Source organism: Podarcis pityusensis, assembly GCF_964106645.2.
Source record: "Podarcis pityusensis genome assembly, chromosome: 17".
Taxonomy (NCBI): Eukaryota; Metazoa; Chordata; class Lepidosauria; order Squamata; family Lacertidae; genus Podarcis; species Podarcis pityusensis.
In genome coordinates this window covers 5,265,647-5,286,238 of record NC_138042.1, presented here as the reverse complement: position 1 = coordinate 5,286,238, position 20,592 = coordinate 5,265,647, and the positions used below count along the sequence as shown (strand labels likewise).

At 46.5% G+C, this 20,592-nt stretch overlaps 1 protein-coding gene across 2 annotated transcripts in view; it reads left to right on the top strand.

Moving 5' to 3' along the window:
• The window catches only part of OTUD5 (OTU deubiquitinase 5), a 46,680-nt gene extending 30,369 nt beyond the window's left edge, over positions 1-16,311 (top strand). For both annotated transcript variants that reach the window (XM_080988188.1, XM_080988187.1), the window contains exons 3-9: positions 6,833-6,897; positions 7,702-7,858; positions 8,031-8,179; positions 10,662-10,847; positions 11,035-11,245; positions 13,037-13,150; positions 14,197-16,311. In XM_080988188.1, the coding sequence (XP_080844314.1) occupies positions 6,833-6,897; positions 7,702-7,858; positions 8,031-8,179; positions 10,662-10,847; positions 11,035-11,245; positions 13,037-13,150; positions 14,197-14,318 (1,004 nt within the window). In that variant the 3' untranslated portion in view covers positions 14,319-16,311. The remainder of the gene's footprint in view (positions 1-6,832; positions 6,898-7,701; positions 7,859-8,030; positions 8,180-10,661; positions 10,848-11,034; positions 11,246-13,036; positions 13,151-14,196) is intronic.
• Positions 16,312-20,592: the final 4,281 nt, after the last annotated feature.

Sequence of the window (20,592 nt, the reverse complement as noted above, 5' to 3'; positions counted from 1 at the left end):
ACTAATTAAGATTATGATAGGTAGCTAAGGTAAAGGACCCCTGGACAGTTAAGTCCAGTCAAAGGCGACTATGGGATTCGGTACTCATCTCACTTTCAGGCCGAGGGAACCAGCGTTTGTCCACAAACAGCTTTTCCAGGTCGTGTGGCCAGCATGACTAAACTGCTTCTGGTGCAACGGGACACCGTGATGGAAGTCAGAGTGCATGGAAATGCTGTTTACCTTCCCACTGCAGTGGTAACTATTTATCTACTTGCACTGGTGTGCTTTCGAACTGCTAGGTTGGCAGGAGCTGGGACAGAGCAACAGGAGCTCACCCTATAGTGCAGATTTGAACCGCCGACCCTCTGATTGGCAAGCCCAGGAGGCTCAGTGGTTTAGACGCAGGTGGCGCTGTGGTGTGATAGGTATGGAAGCATGACTGGACAGTTCAGTCAAAGCCTGTAGCACTTTTGCCATTGCAAAGTTCCTTCCGCAATTACAGAGTTTTCACCAGGGTTTGTGTGTGTGCAACAAAGATGCTTTATATGGAGTGAGCCCCTTATCTAGCCTAGAACTGTGTCTTTGTTGCCAGGGGCAAAGGTCTGTGCTAACTCTGCTTCCTGAGTCCCTTTGACTGGAGATACGTGAATGTGTGAAGAACTTGACCATCTGACTTGGGGGTTTGGCAGGGGCTTGGATAAACAGAAATATCTGGAAAAGTGCAACTTTGTCCTTGAAGTAGTTTTTGAAAATCATTCAGAGAGAGCTGGATTTTCAGGAAAGGAATGATTGCAGCCAGTTGCTGCAGTAATCTGTCCTGCGTTTCTCCACCAGCCCATCTATGTGCCAAACTGCAGACACACAGCCTTTACCTACCGCTTTCCCTTTTTTTCTTTTTTTTCTTTTTCTCATTTGGTTTGGTTTGGTTTTTGGCCATCTCCATCTTGTTAACAATCCAGTAGCAACCTTGGCTTGGATTGCCTCATTCCTTTATTGTGACTATTCCAGACCAGTTCCTCTCTTTTCTAATTCTGATAGGCATCCCCTACTCCACTGCAATGCGCATTGTTTTGAAATGTTTTATAATTACAGGTTATTCCTAACCTGTAGTGGCTTCCTTTTTGTCCAGGCATATATTTATTCATTAAGTGTTTATCTATTAAATCCACCTTTTACCAGGAAGGTCCCAGGAAGGTATATATATAGTAACAACACTGCACTAAGAAGAATATCACATAGACAATATAATTCATCATTTAAAAAATCTCAAACAGTAAAGCTACCAAGTAGCAGCAGCAAAAATACACCCATAGTTCTTAGCTTTCTCTTCAGATAATGAGATTTTAACCCACCCACCCCCCGTTCACGGGACCTTAGATGGGATTTACCCCACCTACGTACGTTTAAAAGATGCACTATCACACTTAAAATACTGGAAATATTTTAAAATTATGTGGGGAAATATTACAGCCTCTTTCCATCTTCAAATGTGATTCAAGTCCTGCAGTAAAATCATTCTGTTTTGCCTTTGGGGTTTCCCCAGAACGGCTGATACCTGCGCCTTGTGCCTCGGTGGTGCTTTTTTGGCTACAAGAACACTGAAACTCACCTCTGAACAGCAGATACAGAGGAAGTGATTGTAGTAATGCCTCCAAAACGGAAGCTGGCTGTTTTTAGAGACCATTCCGCTGATGTGAGCCAGCTTTCAAAATCTTTTGGCATAAATATATTTAACTTGGGCCAATGGTTGAAGCAAAATTGCCCAGACTTGCAGTTGCTCATTATCACTGGCTGTGACATCAGGCTAGTTAGGCCAATGGCAGAGGGCTTATCTATGAGACAGCTGATTTTGCATGAGAGCAAAAACCCACCATGCAAAACTCATTGCTGGTGCCAGGTGTCCTGAATAAGCTGTTCAAGATTCACTGGCTTACAGGCTTGCCAAAGGTGAAAAGCGTGAAGAGGGTCATTTGCAGCGGAACCACTTCCCATCCTATAAAAAGGCAGCAGAAAAGAAGCACCATGTTTTGAACTTTTCACAGAAACGCTTTGAGGTTATTGTTGACACTTTTATGTGAGTTATTAACCAGCAGTGATACCTCGGAAATTCTGTGAATTTGAACTGCTTTGAGATTGAAACTGTATGAGGCATAATCAGCCAGGAGTTTCAGCGATGCTCATGTCTTGCTTTACTGGCAAGTCCCTGGGTCAGAGAGACATTTTAGATACATACAGCGAGCCTTGTTTGCCTCTCTTTGTAGTTGTGCTTGGTTTGTGTTCCACTTGTGCCTCACATAGTATGTGAACTCATAAAGTTTGCCCTCAAACACCCAATCTTATGTCAGCTTTTGAATAATTTCAGTAGGTGTTCTTAGAAGTCATGTAAAAGCTGAACAATGAAATGAAATGAATCGGGGCTGCTTTTGTTTCTGTGTTTCTCCTCTTTAGCAATTTTGCTATTACCTACTTTTTAAGATGGTAACCATCAGGCCCTGAAATGTTACACTAAAAAGAAAAAAAGGTTCCTGTCACCCTTACCCTCCCTCCAGATCTTGAGGAAGGAGGCTGTGGAAAGCCATCGTATGTTTTATAGCTTTGTTCTAAGAATAACAATTGATCAGCCTGAAATACAGGCTGGGAGTCAGGTATTCTCAAGGTGTCTCGCAAAAAACAAAACAGAGTACAGTGGTACCTCCGGTTACAAACTTAATTCGTTCCAGAGGTCCATTTGTAACCCGGAACCGTTCTTAACATGAGGTGCGCTTTTGCTAATGGCGCCTCCTGCTCCTGCTGCGCTGGCAGCGCACAACTTCCACTCACATCCCGGGGCAAAGTTCGCAACAAGGGGCATCTACTTCCAGGTTAGCAGAGCTCGTAACTTGAAGCATTTGTAAAGAGGGCGGTACGTAACGTGAGGTTCCACTTTATAGTACTAAAAACTGAAAATGCAAGTTAAAACAAAACAAGCACAATAAGCATGCAACATAAACCTTCCTTAACGGAGAAAAAAACTGTATGCAACTGTAGCCTCCCATTTCCTACCAAAGTTTTATCATGGCCCTAATTCTTCCTGGGGTATGTTTTGGAGCATGGACTAGGGCTTTCGTTTCTGTTTGTGTCTTTACTGAGCGGGCCTCTGTGCACGTGCACGGATCATCAACAAAAATGGGGCTTGGGGTGGTGACCACAACAAGTTTCGTAGAAAAGCCGATGCCCATGTGACTTGCTGGAACTGCCAGCTCTACTTCCCCACACCAGAAACCACATCCTTGTTTACATAGAGGTTAGAGATGAGTCACATACTCCCTTGATGCATTGCACAGCCCGCCAAAAAGCAGTTGACCCGTCCTCATCTGTCTGTCTTGCTTTCCTGCTGCTACCTTGAGGGGCCTAGAAAATTAGCCTCAGAAGGCAGTGTCCTATCGCTATCACGTACAGATAGGGAACTGCCTCTTCACCCCCTTGCACTGTTATAGGAAATGCCATGAAATTACTAGCGCAATGTTTAGAAGGTGATCTGTTTGTGTTTGATGAGTGATGCTGGGGTCCCCACCCTTACACCGTCCCATGTGCCATTTTCAACATCCTGCTGTTCATGGGTACATACAAGGGCTGCCATACAAGGCAAGCCACCTTCTTCTTACCTGCTAATTCCATGGTGCCTTGAGGCAGGCATGGATCTTCTCTTCATGCCGTGTAGGCTTTCAGTATTACAAATCTACTACTTAACTGGGAAGGTTAAGAAAGTTAAGGGCCACTGCCATTCCATCATATGGATGTCTCGCAAGGCAAGGTGAAGCGGGTGCATTGGGATGCCATTAAAGGCAGCTGGGCACAAGTCAAATGGATTTGACTGTTGGAGCACAATGTACTCTGTGCACAATCCCCAGAAGGAATAGGAGTGGCACAAGAGGATTTAAATGGGGCTTGTGCTATTGTCTTATTATAGTTTTGGAGGGTGCTGCTGGAGTTTGTCACCTCTGGCACCAAGATATGGTGATGCAAAAACAGCCACCATTACTCCCCACACTGGAGCTTTTATGGCTACAGTTCTTACGGACCCGTTTGGCTTGGGGGTATTGTTGCTGTTTGTTTTATGGGTGGCCTGTGGAGTCTTTGTGGCTCCTGTTTGGCTCAGAAAAGAGAAGCCCTAGTGTTTGATGCACCGAGGGTGCAAGAACGTCTTTCCAATTCCTGAAGCTTAGGTGGTAGCAGTGGTTGCGAACAGGCTGTGGAGGCAGGAGGGAAGGTTCAAAGGGCGGAATATGAGAGAAGAAGTAGGAAAAAAGCAGGCATGGGAAGGGAAGCAAGGGGAAGAGGGAGGGGAAATGATTGCTGGAAAGTGTAAGAGAAGAGAAGCAGGAGAAAGTTGCTGTGTTTGGAGAAGCAGCAGAGGCATCATCCCAAGACGCTTCGCTATGTACAAAGCACTTGCTACTCTTGGGCTTAGAAACTTTTTCCCATATGCTATCTCTTGACCTTGTGGTCCTGTGTGGTTGTCACAGGTCTCTTTTCTTCCTGGCATTTCTCTTCTACTCTCACCTTTGAGTGTGGTGATGATCTGAGCCTCATTCTCCTGTCTCTGCCACCACTGGCTCCACATCAGGAATGTGCCTCCCCAAAACACTATTCCCAGGTAAGGGCTGCTGACAAGCATCCCAGGATAGCTTCTTCTCTCCGCCTCCCTCAGTGTAAGTTGATTGGGCTGGGTGGGAGATTCAGGACATGGCATGTAGCTCAGTAGAGTCATTTGGATTTCTTTGTTGCTGAGCTTTATAAACCAAGTCCCCTGATTATGACTGGAATTCTCTATACTTGCCACAAATGCTGTTGAAACTGCTTTTTCACTAAGTTTTCTCGTTTTTTGCACAGTGACCCCTCTCCCAGCTGCTTCCTGAACTGGCCCATCCCAGTCCTTTCTAAACTCAGGAGGCTGTTCTCTCCTCTTCTTCCTGCCCCTTACGTTATTTTCTTTTGATCTGACTGCCCCAGAGCCATGGATAAGTTTGAACCATGCGAAGCCAACTTACTGATTTCAGTTTGTTATGCCTTAATGAGAATTGAGGCTTGAATCTCTTAGAGTCTGAATATGGTGTTGCTTCGGGATCCCTGTGGGTGCTGCATATTGAATCCTAACTTCTTTTCAGTTAACATCAGTATTTTGAAGTAGAGACCATATAGGCAACTCAAAATAGCAAGGGATTTTGGCACTTTTCAGTAATTGGTTTCAGATATCTGTGACCACCCCTCAGCTACTTTGCCTTCCAAGGTAATCCACTTTGCTGCAACCTTTGCTTCTCTGATGCTCCCAGAGCTGGCATCTGGTTGTTTTTCTACACTTGCCCCTGGAAATGGTTGCACATCTGCAAAGAGTTTTTGTGATGTTGAAAAATCTGTAAGATCTGACTTTTCAGCGCATCTGTCAGTTTCAGTACTGGCTCTGATCAGTTTCATTAGCTGCCTTGTTGTGGATTAGCTGACAAATAATGGAACTGTGGCTCCCAGTTTCAATCGGTTTTAATTGTTAGATTACTCAACTAAAGCTTTTGGTGACCCAGCCTGTGCAGAAACGAACTGTGTGTGTGTGTGTGGTGCAGAAATAGCACCAAACAAAAAATCAGGGGAGAGAGAAAAAGTAGAAATAATAGGCCCACTACTTTTCCAGCTGTAAACCAGATAAAACAGCATTAAAATGTTTTTCTAATGGAATAAATGACTCTCGGAGGAATTTAAGGTAGCACTATGTCAAATGTTCCATCAACAAAAGCATTTCAGCTTCCCACATGGAACAATCCCCATACACCTCCCCCCCCCCCCCCGGTGTGCCGTTCTGATGGTTCTCCCAAGCCCCCAGAGCCAATTTGGGGGTATGGGTGCAATAGCAGGCAATGGTGTGAATAGCCCTGTTGACCCAGCAGAAGTCCTTGTTTTGGCTTCTGCTTGAGAACTCATCTGACCTATCAGTGTCAAGAGGGCAGGTCCTCATAGTTCAGGTAACACTGTACTCGCAGGCTGAGTAGGTGTGTTGCAGCCACAAGCCTTAGCCTCAACTACTAACCAAAATCTGTCCTGTGGGGAGGTTTTTCTTTCCTGACCCTAAATATGTGATCAGTCAGGTCCCTCTGGGTGACACATGATATCAGGGTTACATGTTTCCAAATTATAATTAATTATATGGTGCTTTTTAGCCAAAAGGCCCCAAACAGCAGTAAACAGCCGTATGAAAAGAACAAAATATTCAGTAGAGTGCAATAAACTGCCATAAATCAACAGCAAGCAAAATGGTACAAGGCTACAAAAAAGGAGGACCAAAAGAAAGCCTTTCAAAGCAAGAGGATTAAAGGGTGCTCTCGCCAACTCTACATCTGGCGCATTTGGTGGCTGGAAATCAGAATAGGCAATGAGAAATACTAAAGAAGCTAACCCCAGCTAGAAGATTTAAGGGTGCCCAAGAAGTGTCTGCAGCTTGGGAGCCAAATGTTGATTGCTGTCTTTGGGTATGGAGCTGGGGGGTCGGGGGAAAGGCCACCTTCAGCACTTATATCTGCTTCGTTTGCTGTACTGTGGGGGAAGAGAACCATGATGCACAGCTTGCAGACGAGAGGAAAGCCACACACGCCTCCCTTGGAATGCTGAAGACAGCACTCAGTGGGACCATCCCAGGGTTTTTGAGTACTGGAGGAATAAGAAACTGATCTGGGGTTCACTTGGTGCAAATCAGCAACTTCAGTTATGAAGCTGTGCTACATGCAAGGAAAACTAGGTGCTTCCAAACCTGTCTCTCTTTTCTGCTTATAAGGTAAGCGTTTGTTGGGTTGGGTCAGTGATGATCTCTCATTTCTTTTTGCAGCTGACCAGGTATATGGTGACCAAGACATGCATGAAGTGGTCAGGAAGCACTGTATGGACTACTTGGTGAGTTACAGCAGGAATCTAGAGGAGGGTGGGCTTCTGCCTCCACCTCTAAGCCTGACCTTCAGGACTGTGTGTAGCAGGCATTCTGTATTCTGTGAACACAGGCAGCCAATAAAGAAGAGAGTCTTGCCAGTCTAAATCCCTGGCTTTCGCTTCTTCTCCAGCTTGTTACTTCTGGGCACTAAGGACATTCTTCCTATGAAAATATTATACCTTCCCTCCTTTGAAATGGTACAAGTGATGCTACAGCCACTGTTCTTTCTCCTCCTCTCCCAACCACCTCTAAATTATACAGATAAATACACACACATAGGTATATGTATATCTCCACTCTTAAAATTGCAGTTCAGGGAGCCATCCATAAACTGCTTGAAAGGTGTTTGGCAGGCCCTTCCCTTGTGGAATCCTGTTGGCACTGAGGGGACTCTTAAGCATTACTCCAACTATACTGAAGCTGCTGCTCCTGCTGCTGCATGTGTGTATCGTGTGTTTACAGCTTCCATGTGACTGGGGTAATAATGTTAAATGTCCTAATTCCATGGTTGGAGCACTTTACACATTATGCCCAATGGCCCAACATGATGAAGTTGTTCAACCACTGCCCCATATGTGTGGAACCCTCCTTGAGCAAAACCGTTCTAACGCAGCATGGGCGCCCCTTGTTCTCTGCAGGTTCAGCTCTCCTAATGGGTTTGTGCCAAGAATCCTTTCCTGGAAAGGCTCTCCCACCTCCCCATGCTGTTTCTTGCCCCAAGTGGGAGCCTTTCTCCGTCCTTCTAACCTTGAGGCCCTTTCCCATTGCAGATGAAGAATGCCGATTACTTTTCCAATTACGTAACAGAAGATTTCACCACTTACATCAACCGGAAACGGAAAAACAACTGTCACGGCAACCATATTGAGATGCAGGCCATGGCAGAGATGTACAATCGACCTGTGGAGGTTTACCAGTATGGCACAGGTATGCATGGCTCCTACTTTCTGTCCCCTAACCCTTGCCCATGCCAGCCCTGGGCTGGGGATGCCAGCCTCTCAGCTGCCCCTATAAAGCGTGGTGATGGCATCCAGCATGTTCGGGCAAAGGGCAGGGATTATGCTACACCTCGCACTGAGCTGCCATCTTTCCCTTCCAGAGCCCATCAACACTTTCCATGGCATCCATCAGAATGAGGATGAGCCCATCCGAGTGAGCTATCACCGCAACATACATTACAACTCTGTGGTGAACCCCAACAAGGCTACCATTGGTGTGGGACTGGGGCTGCCCTCCTTCAAGCCAGGGGTGAGTCTTTCCTGGATGGGTTTTGGGGAAAGGAGGTCTCTTTAGCCGAGGAGTTCAGTATCCCTCACTACCAGGGTGTCCTCTGGGGGTTGAAAAGTTGGGATGTGGCAAGGTAAGGCTTGATGGATAAAGAGAGGGCAGGGAGAAATCAGTTGACTAAGATGTGTGCCTGATCGTGTAACTTTGCAGTATGATCTGTGTACTTTTATTTTTATAAAAGGTTTCTAACTCGTCTTGCTGTTATCAGCTACTCAGCTTGGTGGTGTTGCATGAATTTGAAATAGAAAATCTTGCTTTCCGAATTTGCTTGCTTTTGTTAATTGGTTGCAGCCGTTTCAGGAAGAAACCATGGAGGGAGATTGGACAAATCATGAATTTGAAATGTTCCCATAGGAAATAATTTAAATGCTCGCCTAACGAATGATTTCCTGGGAAAGCATTGTGTTCAGAAAGTGTGACCAGCATGTGTTTATATCCTGCCTTTCTGCCTAATAACTGGGCTCCAACGCTGCTGAAACAAGCAAAAAATAATACATAATAGAATAATATTATGTGTTGGGCATGGGGCTTTGCACAGGGCTGTTCTCAGGTACTGGCAACTGGCTGGTTGGTGCTGCCTGCAAGCCCTCTTTTGGCCCAGCTGCATCTTTACCTGCCACACCCCTGAAGTTATGTTTGGTGCCAGGTGTAGAGCAGATAGGGCATGGCTTTAAAAATGCCCTTGCAAAGCAAATCAGGCAAGTGAGTCAGAAGTTCCCAGTTGCTGCTGCTACTACAATGACTGTTTCAGCTGCTACCCTTTGAAAATTCCATGGTGCCTGGAATATGCAGAATTAGACAAGATGACAGGAAGGATTTGAAACCTGCGGGATCAGAGATTCTCAGAGGACTGGAGTAAATATGTGAACTATCTGAAAAGCAATTGTAATCAACAGATTACGCTAGTGGGGTTGCAGGAAGTTTTGTAAGGAGAACTGTGAAATATTGCAGAGAAAAGTATGAAGAGAACTATTAGTGAAGGACTATTAAAAGTAATAGTGAAATTAATGAAATGCAGATTGATAAAGATTGAAAAATCTTCAGATGTGGTTGATGGAAGTCCAAAACACTGAATAAGATGAGAAAATACGTTGTATGGCTTTTTTGGAAATTTCATGTAAAAATCAATAAAAATATATTTAAAAAAAAGAAAATTCCATGGTGCCAGGAGTGGCCCAGGACATTGTGCTGCTAGAGACAAAATCCCCAATGCAGCTCCCCCCACCTCCTGCCCCTCACCGTCTCCTAGTTCCCAGCACTCAGCACAGCTGGGTGTCCGCCATTACCAGCTGCTTGCTGCCTCCTGCTCCTCAACCCCTGTGGCAGCACACCCCTCTACTCACCCCTGGGTTTCCCCAAAGAGGAGTGTGCTGCTGCTGCAGCTACCAGGGTCAAGGAGCAGGAAGTGGCAAGCCTCCAGCAGCAGTGAATGCCCAAGTCTTGGCTAGTGCTGGGTACTAGCCACAAGGGGCAGGAGATGGCAGCAAGAGTGCTGGCTTCACCTGTGGGGAGGGGGAAGGCATGATGGTGCAGGGAGGGAGTGGTGGCGCCACTGCTGGCAGGGAGGCAGCAGGAGGTACAGTCCCCCAACCAACCACTCGCTCGTCTCACAGCTTCTCCTCCTGCTCTGCTCTCCTCTCCAGGTGGCTCTTTCTATTGGCAAAAGGCACTAGAGGTCCTCTCCCTCAGGCCTCAGATATTGCTCAGCTTGATCTGGTGGATGAGGGTGGGGCTGAATCAACCCACCCATCTGAAGGATGGGGCATTTTGTCCAGAGTGCTGGGCCTGCCAATCACCATCGCATTTCTGATGTGGCCGTGTGGCGATTCTGGCAGAGCAGGGTGAAGAAGCATGTAAAGAATAGTAGCTGTAGGATGCCTTCCCCAGCCACTTCCAAGCCAACCTCAAAGAGGCTGGAGAAGGATATCTGCTGGCTGCTAAGAGACTATCACCTGTTTCCTCCCCCAAATCTGACAAAGCTTGTCCAGCTGCATTTAAGATGAATTAATCTCATCCTTTCCTTTATCTACTAGGGGAAAATTGAATAGATATGTGCTCTTCCAAGACAACCTTTGGGCAAGTTCCTCCCACTCTCACCCAGATTTCTTTATTTCAGTTGTGGGCAGAATCCCCATAGCATATCCTGTCAGCCCAAGGATTTCTCCTCTGCATGTATCCCACACCTTTCCCATATCTGCTTGGCAGGCTTGGGGGTGCCTCCTAAAACAAATGGGGAAGGGTGGAAGGAGTCCTGCTGTGCAAGCGGAAATCCTTGCGCTGGCAGGAGGCTTACTTAGCACTGTGCTATAGTTGGCCCTGTTGTTGTTTTCCTGACGGAGAGGGCTTATCTCCTTTTGCTGTTCAAAACATGCAACCAAACTTGGGCAGCGGGTTTGAGCCTGGGACTCCAGTGGGCTTGCTGAACTCCCTCCACTCTCTGTAGTATGCGGAGCAGTCCTTGATGAAGAACGCAATCAAGACATCCGAGGAGTCATGGATCGAGCAGCAAATGTTAGAAGATAAGAAGCGAGCAACTGACTGGGAAGCAACCAACGAGGCCATTGAGGAGCAGGTTGCCAGGGAGTCTTATTTGCAGTGGCTGCGTGACCAGGAAAAGCAGGCCAGACAGGTTTGGTTTATTTCCTCCATGTGTGAAGGGGAAATGAGGGTTTGGGGGCATCTCGGAGATCACTAGAGATGGGGAAGTGAGTCTTCCCTTCTGTTGAGACTGGCTGTAATACTGGCCTGGCTCAGGGAAACTGATCAACAAGATGGTTGGCCCTGAATAGCATCTCTACCTTTTCCCTTCTCCACAGCCCTGCAAAGCCAGCGCTACCTGCAGCTCCGCCACAGCGGCTGCAGCCAGCGGTTTGGAAGAATGGAGTGGCCGCTCTCCACGCCAGCGCAGTTCGGCGTCTTCCCCAGAGCACCCCGACTTGCACAATGAGCTGAATGCTGCCAAGCCACCTTCCCCTGGGAGCACCGCAGCTCTAGCACTTACAAAGCCCCCCTCGCCGTGTGCTCCTGGTAAGTGCCCCATGGGTCAGAGCAGGGAGCAGAATGACTCCTCCGGGTGGGGAGCAAGAAGGCTTAAGCTATGGCAGGGGCTGGGTGAGGCGGCCACAGGGAGACAAGCTTGGTTGTGATTTGCAACATGTGCAGATCAAACGAGTTTTTCCCCAGGGGTCAGGCACATTCTTCTTGCACACGAAACACCTGCAAGCCACATAGGTCTCTCTGAGCTCCTTCTGGTTGTCCAGGTGACAGGACAAGGTCATGCAGTTTGCCGCTTCCACCACACATGTAGACACCATAGTGCTGTTCTGTCTTGATCCAGTCTTCATAGTGCTGTTCTGCTTCAAAACACTGTGGTCCTGTAGAAGCTGCATCTCCTTTGTAAGTCTAGAAGGGGGAGCAGAAGGGCTGTGGTGCAGTTGCCATTATGCACTACTGTGGTATATTTCTCCACAGCTGCTTCCTCACTGCCATTTTGAAGAGATAGGAGAGAGGGGAGATTAGCTATCCAGCAGCCAAAGTGGGGAATGAGGGAAAGGACAAGATATTTATCTTTCCTTACCTTAATTTTTCTTAAAAAATGGAGCGCCTTTCCAGTTGCATTGCTTGAGGAAGTTCACACTGACTGTGTTTAAAAACAACCCTTAAAATAAATGAAGTAAGTAAAATAAAAATGCAGTCCTATACAGCAGAAGCCAGGCATAAAGTGTTTCTCCAACCGATAAGATCTAGCTGTAAATGGGTTGGAAGCCATAAATGAGCCTGCAGGGTTGGAAGCGAAAATCCTTAAAGTAAGTTGAACACAACAGAATTAAATATCCCAGAGGCAGAGGGAAATTTTCACTTAGTAGTGAACTTGGAAAGTCAGATAGGCCCACCTGGAAAGGTTGTTTTACTGCTGAGGTGCCACAGGAGAATGGGAGGGATTCCCCATTCATTCATCCACAGATTTCACCTCCCGTCAGATTTGGATTTGGAAGATCTTAAGGTATGGGGAGGTGGTCTATTAGAACAGAAAAGTGGTGAGGCCAGCAGAACAAGGGGTTAGTAGCCCTCCATCATAATGACTTGCAATTCTGGATTAATATTTCTCTCACAGCAGAGAGGGATTTGAGTCCTCACAGAGGCCCCTCTATTCTCAGGCCTAAAGGAGGCCAAAGAGTGGCACAGTCACTTAGAGGACTCCCTAGTGCAGGATAATGACCTTTCCCTCTGCCTCGGGTGACTCCCTGGATCATTTTATTGCAGAGAGTTGCAGGGTGTTGAATTGATGTCTAGTATACCAGACAAAATCCACACGGCCCTAAAAAGGGGGCAGGATAGTTACCAATAAAGAATGCAAGAGGTTCTGCCTGTGGATTTCTTCATCTTTTGGCTCTGTGTGTGCATATGTCTGTCTAATATTCATTAGGCTAATAATTGTAAGTCACTGATATTTTTACTGTACAGCTGTATACAAAAAAGTTTGATAGGGAGATAATTTTTTTAAAAAACAACAACCACACAAAATAAATAAAATAAAAAAAACACTGAGATTTTGGCCATCCCACAATATATACTCTGGTTTCTATCAAGGGGCAACCTGAGAATACGTAAATTATGCCAGAATATGGTCAGACTAATATACATGTCAGAGTTCAGACTCTTTTATCCATCACAGGAAAACACCTGCAAACTTGTTAAGTTTAAATTGCCTTTAAAGGAATACCAGGGGGCAGGGCATTGTTGGAGAATTGGCCCTTAGGAGATGAATGTCCCCTTTGCATGCAAATAATTCTACCATCAATTTGCACACCTACCCAGGTACAAGCAGCCAGCTTTCTGCAGGCGGTGGCCGAGCAACCCCTCCCTTAGTATCGTTGTATCCAGCCCTGGAGTGTCGGGCAATAATGCAGCAGATGTCACCAACAGCATTTGGTAAGTGCCCTCTCTTGAGCCAAGCATTCAGGCGTTAAGGAAGGTGGCTCTTTAGCCATTCAGAACCTTATTTTCTTTTCAGGCATTCTGATGCTATAGCTGGAGACTCCTTCAGTTTTCCAGTACAGAACCCTGCATTCAGTGGCTGCTTTTCACAATATATATAACTGCTTAGTGTGCATATGAAGAGGAGACAGGTCAAAATTTGTCGTTCTGAGCTTGAGCAAATCTAAAAATGCCAGGCCTTGTGGGAAGATGACAGAAGAGGAGTCAGTTTGAGCAGTTATTTTAAGTGAGGATTTCTGGGCTGCTGGAAACACATCTCAGATGTTTTCAGCAAGGTTGCCATATTTCAAAAATAAAACCCTAGAAATTGCCTAAGATTCAGGGCAAAGCTACCAGGATTTTCACGAGATACTGCAACTAGCTCTCTCGTTTTCCCTGTCCCTTGCACAATCTCTTGGGAGTCAGCTGGTTTCTTTGGAAGGAGGAGGTTATGTACCTCCGTTTGTGGTCTTCCCACCTAATTCATCCCTGTCTTCACACTATGGAAATGGTGGGCAGTAGGGTGGGTGGGGAGGAGGAAAATAAGTGCTATAAAAAGAATCATGGATAATACAGCCCTGTGAGTACAGCAAAAAAAGGGGGGGGAAGAATTGCAATTCCAAAATTGTGTAAAATTCAGATTTTGATTTACAAAAACAAAAAGGGGTGAGAGCTTTCAGATGAACTAGGTTGAGTGCCAGAAACTGAAAACTGCTAACTCAAACAGGAATGCTTGGAGCATTGAAATGAAGTATTTTTTCGCCACTCCTTGTGGAGTCTTATTGTGGCCATTAAGGTGAAAGCATCCAGTCTGGAGCATCAGCGGCTGTGGTGGCAAAGGATGGGGTGGACATGGAACTATGATGCAGTCGACTGCGCATGGTCGGCTGTGTGTGAGAGGTGGTGGGAGAACGGCTGGTGGTGGGAGAACAGCTAGTGGCGGGAGTCGCGTGATCCATGACTCCACCTGTGACCGCTTCAACCCCTTTATCTTCTGCCAGGCTTGAGCGACTGGGATGACGACGAGATCTTGGCTTCAGTGCTGGCGGTGTCACAACAGGAGTACTTGGAAAGCATGAAGAAGAGTGCCCTGCACAGAGACAGTGGCTCAGACAAAAGTTGATAACTCGTTTGCATCTCCTGTGTTCGCCTGACACCCCTTAGGTGCATGTTTTGGCAGGAAGGATGATAATACCTGGGACCCCTCCCCTCCTCTGCTGCTGCTGATCAAAGCTCCTTCGGCTGCCCTTTTGCCCCGTCATTTTTTGGCTCTTTGCATCCAACCTCCAATGTGCTTGGGGGAGAAGCGAGAGAAGGACTGGACCTCCTCTGCAAGGAGCTGGAACACGCACAAACTGGGGCATGCTGGGCTTCCCCCTTCATCAGCCGTTCCTTCATTACTGAATATATCTATATATATGATCCAATCCTAAGTGAGACCTCCCCACTTTTGAATGGGAGGGTTGCCGTTTGCTTATAGGGTGGTGGGAAGGTTGGGTTTTGGAGAGCGGAGAGAAGCTCAGCTGCTTCTGTGGAAGCAGAGTGTGACTGCAGGGCCCACCAAGTTCCCTCACCCTTGGGCGCTGGGGATATAATAATGTTCAAGCATGAAGGGGGTTGGGGGGCTAAGCAGTGTGTTAACGGTTCTTTCACCTGCCCCCTTTTAACACTAGTATCCTGGCTTCTAAAAGGGTCTTCAGTGAAGTGGGTCCCTAAACCTGCAACCATTTGAAATCACTCCGCCTTCATCTCTGAGGAACAGCTGTGGTCATCTACAGGAGGACCACCTCCGTGGCTGCTTTTTCTTGCTCCACGTGGCAGCCTGTCTTCTCTTTCCCACTTGGGTGTCAGTCCCTGTTTGTTCACGTGTGGTCCCTGACATCTGGGAGTGCACCACAGGCTCCCGACTTTTTGCCCAGCCATGTGGTCTCCCTGACGCTCTGCTTGTTGGCTTTCTTGGCCTCTCCCGCTGCTGACTCTTCTATTCTCCCTGTGCCTAGCAGCGGGGGAGGAGGGACGGGGGGTTGGAGAACACACCACTTGTCATTCCATGTCAGCACTTCCTAGGAATGGGCCCAGGCCTTTAGCTGCATCGTGGAAAGGAGGTGTTGGTAACAAAATGGACTCTGGCACAAGCTCAGAAGCTGTAGGCGACAACTCTACAATGTTGGGAAGCACCCAGGTTGTCCTGTGATGAAAGTAGACCTTGAACCCCACAGTTGGGACCCATGCAAATGGCGGGGGAACCTGTCCCACGAGGACCCTAGACTGTTGGCAGGCTGGCCTGAAGGTCAATTAACTCCTAGAAAAGAAAGATCTTGCCTCTTCCGAGTGTGGTGTCTTCCTAATTACTGCTGTGGTTATACAATCCACCTAATGTGGCCATTTATTTTTTATTCTCGAATCCTGGTGTGAACAAATGTTTCTGCCTTCCCCATTCATGCAAGGAGCACAGCACCAGTGCACTCAACTACTCCTGCAGCTTCATGTTGTGTCCAAAATTCATGAAGGGCTGGGATTTGCTAAAGGTCCTGCCCCCTTGGCATTGCTTTCTGAGGCTGCAGAGTGGCAGCTTTGAAAAGGGGTGGGAGGGAAGTGGGTAGGTAGTCTACTGCTTTAGGAAGACAGGTTTCAAAGTGGTATTTGGTGCCTGAAATAAAGTATTGATCTATGCTCTACTTCTCTCTCTCCCCCCCCCAAAAAAATACCTTTGTGTTTCACCTGTGAGAGAGGTGATTAACTTCCCTGTGCAGAATGAGAAAATGAAGCAGGAACAGGTGAGGATGTACTTGAAGTATGAAAACAAAGCAAAATATCCAAGCCTCTTCCTCTGATGTGCTTTTTTGTTCCTACAAAACCCTTTCATGGGTCGCCTTTCCTTGCTTCTCCAGGGATCCCTTTATGCTCAGCTCCCATGATTCCCCCACAAGAGTTTGTAGATGGAGCCACTGGTTATCAGCTTCTTCGAACTGAACGGTGCACAGGGGCCACACTTGGATGTGCCCTTGGTTCCACTCCATGTGCTGGTTTACTGCCAATTAGATATTAAAATTCCTTGACCAGAAATGCCAAATTCTGCAAGATCGTTATAAGCAGAATAAATCATGTAAATATTGCCTTGTTTGATCGAGTAAAGTAATCAAATAGATTTGCAATACACTGCAATGCGCGGAGGATACACACACACAAGCTACTTAACTGGTAACCATTCCTTTAGCCAGGCCTCATAAGGGATGGCAAGGCCTGTAATAGACTTACTAGAAAACGTAGAGCGCTGTGAAGAAGATTGAAGGAGGAGTTCCTTTATCTCCCCACCCCCATGTTATATTCACCCTTTTTACCTTTCAGGATCTCCATTTTGGCAACTTAATTTTAAAAATGGAATCTGAGATTCTCAGGAGCCTGGTGGGTTCCATGACTGAAGGCTGTTTTAGACAACAGTCATCCAGTGAAGCTATGTCTCGTATGTTAGAGTTGAGCTTTTGTATTAGACGGGGGAAAGACCAGTTGAACAAATAAGCACAATATCTCTGGTTGATCTGTTCTTTTTGAGCTGGACTTCATTCCTCACTTGCCCTCTCATCCCTGATGCACCATCTACTGCTCTTCTCCTGGAAAGACTCCAAAAGGGTCAGTGACCCATCATTACAGTTGGTGCCCTACAACCAGTAGGGAAGAACAGGTTTTTAAGTACCACGTGGCAGCCAGGAATGGGCATTTGATTGCATTTCCAATCCAAAGAGATGTATATGTGTCTCCGTACAACTGTGGCTGGCTAACAGGTAGCAGGGACTATTCAGAGAAAAACCTTTATTTTATACTAATTGTTTCATTGCTTACACATCACAGACCAGCTTTCTAGAAAGCGGAAGAGTAGCCAAGCACCATGCCTTAAGTAATTGCCAGTGCCAGCTTATCTATTGTTGCTACATTGGCACCATGTAACAACCCTGCAGGAGCAGTCACCAACCCGCTGATAACCAGCCCTCATATTTGCTGCCATTTGGGCAGAGGGTAATATAGTTGGTAAGCAATTGCAGCCTGCTTCCCTGAATTGAAATAGCTAGTCAAACCATGGCTAAATGAGCTTTTGCAAGTGCTTTGTGCAGCCATCAGAATAGGGGAAGTGCTATTGGCTAAGCCGCAGGGAGCAGACCCAAGTTTGGTCAGGAGAAGAGTCAAGGCTTATCCTGTTTTAAGTAAGTGAGCAAGCAGCAAGCTACAAACGTTTTTCCCTGCCGTAAGATATGAGCTGGAACAAGCTGAGGATATGTACTAGACCTGGTCCACACATGGAGTAGAATAAGGTGACGTGACCTTCAGTTGTCAATTATTGGAATGCTTTCCTGTGATTTAAAAGGGGGGGGGGGAGCTTTGTAAACTAGTATAGCGGGAAGTATGCTGGGATAGAACCTTTCTCCCAGCGTATTAGTTGCTTTACTTGCAGGAAGCAATCAAAAATGGCAACCCCCTTCCCTTGAAGTTGTGGTACAGTCTATTAAGATTTTACCACTTCATTCTGCTGCATTAGATCAGGCTTCCACAATGGTACAGCTATGATAAAGAAGGATTATCAGCTGGCAGGGTCTTGGTCAATCAGCTGCAAATCGGCCATAGTTAAAAACATGCTCAAGGTGGCTTAGAACATGACATACAAAAGTAGTCATAAAGAATAATTAAAACCTCAAAAAAGCACACAACCAAATCGAGCAATTTCCACGTAAATCATCATAAAACTAATATAAAATAATATAAATAACAGCAACAAAAAACCCTAAACAATAACCCAGCCCAAGACTCTGTTCAACGGCCTCAGCTTTTGTAGCTGGAGAGTCAGGGCCCCAGGCCAGGTTGCAAGGCAAGAAGCAGGTACTGTATTTGGAGATCGGATAGCTCCGTCTATAGAGCATGAGACTCTTAATCTTAGGGTTGTAGGTTCAATTCCCACGTTGGAGATTCCTGCATATCAGGGGGTTAGACTCGATGACCCTTGTGGTCTCTTCCAACTCTTTAAGATTCCAGGACTCACAGCCAAGATGGTGCTGAGCACATTTATTTTAACTTTAAATTTGTTGCCCTTGAATACACCATTAATCTGCTCCCTGAGGCAGGCTTCCTCCCTTGGGCTGCTGCTCTGCTTAATGCAGGGATTGGAAATTTGAAGGCCCCCCCCCCCAATATATTGTTGAACTACAGTTCCCAAAATCCTTCATTGCTGCTTGGAACTGCTGGGTGTTGTAGTCCAACCACTTCCAAAGCGCCACAGGTTTCCCACTCCTGGTTTAATGCAACCTAATGCAGTTGCTCTGTCCCAGATAATGTTGTAGGGTTGATGCCCTACTCTTTACAGCTCCTTATCCCTCTGCCATTCATAATTTCTATAATATATACAGATTGCAGAATCCATCTTTGTGTGTGTGCAGAATTAGAATTACCTTGATGCGGAATTTCATATTTTTAGTTCTTAAAAAAGCAAAGGAATTCAACGTAGTGCTAAACAGATTATTCCATCAGTGCAAGCGTTTCCGCTTGCCTTGTGGAATGATCTGCCCTCCTTCCCCTGGATGCTGTCATGGGGGTTCTGCTGAACCCCCTCCAGAGCCAATGGGGGTGGTAAAGGGGGAAGCCCTACTGTACTAGTGGTAGCCTTAGCACAGGTTTCCACGGATGGGACTAGTTCATTGAATCAAGACCTGACAGCCTGGGAATGTTGAACCAAAGCCTAGGGTCCATATCCGTAATGCAGAGCTGGGGAACTGCAGGCCCATGGCCAAATGTGCACCTTCAAGCCTCCCTCTCTTTCTGGCTCAGGCCACATGCCTCAGCAGCTCACCTTCGCACCTTCCTCACCTGGCTGAAACGTGTCTTACAAATGTGTCTGATCATGCCTTTCGCTTGTTGGAATGGAGGACAGAGGGGCTCATGAGTGTGAATAGAATTCAGCAGACCTTGCAAAGATAAAGTTACCGGTACATTTCTTTTATGTACCCCAGAAGGGAGTTTGACCCCTGGGCTGAAAAGGGTTATGTGCCCTTGCTCTAATGTGTCTTCCCACTGTCTGCACAAAACTGCAGCCATAGGCCAATTCAGTTCCATGAAAACATGGTAGCTTTGGGATAACATCTAGATTCAGGTTATGTTGATAAACTGGGCGGAAGACTAAAGACTTGCTCTACTATATGAACAGGCAAAAAGAATAATAGATAAAATGGTTGGAAGGGAAGCTGGAGCATTGCCTACAGGCTCATGGTGAAGATTGAAAGTGTTAGGAAGAAATAGGAGGAAATCCCTCATTGTGAAACCACAGGAACAGGAGTCTGGGTCAGGCCTGTGAAATCTCAGCTCAGAGGTATACGTTGCCTACATTTCCTTTCAACAGAAGCAGGAGGGGAGAGATTTGCCATTCTAGCCTCCTGCTCTTTGACATTTGCTGGACAAACGGTTCCCATGGCATTGAGTCCCAAAGGTTAACATTGACCTCAGCTTCTTGGGGTGGAGACAGAAGGCATGAGGAAAAGGCATGGAAAGGAATCCACCAGTACTTTGCGTTGGTCCTGTCCCGATTCAAAGCAAGTCTGACTGGATCCTTTGGAATGGGATGACATTCCTGTGCAGCCGGGGCATGCAAGTGGTCAAACCAGATGCACAAGTTTCCAGCCCTTAGTGAACACACGCACTAAGTACACTTTAGCATTTGCTTTTGAAGCGTGCCTTGCTCAGATTAGCAGATTAGCTCCTCCGGTGACTAATGTCTCATGCATCAAATTCCTCACAAGTCCTAACTGAATCCCAGTACAGTGGTACCTCAGGTTACATATGCTTCAGGTTACATACGCTTCAGGTTACAGACTCCTCTAACCCAGAAATAGTGCTTCAGGTTAAGAACTTTGCTTCAGGATGAGAACAGAAATCGTGCTCCGGCAGCGTGGCGGCTGCAGGAGGCCCCATTAGCTAAAATGGTGCTTCAGGTTAAGAACAGTTTCAGGTTAAGTACGGACCTCCAGAACGAATTAAGTATTTAACCCGAGGTACCACTGTATCTCCTTCTTATAGCAACCACCCCTTCAACTATCGCTCTTGCTGCCATTATGAATGGGCTCTTCCAGATAAATAGTCCATGAGATCTTACGCTGTAATACAGCTGGTGCCTCAATATAATTTCTTAAATTTTGTCCTCCAACACCACACAGGTGAGAACGGGGACACTCCTTTTTGTCCACAAGGCCCTCATTTTCACATCCAAAATCCCTGAAATTGTCACCCTGCACTAAAACAGTTGCCTGAGGAAGGCCTATAGGGCAGCTGCTTTGCATGTAGAAGGTCCCAGTTCAACCCCTGACAACTCCAGGTAGGCGTGGGAGTGCCCTGTGCCTGAAACCCTGGAGAGTCACAGCCAG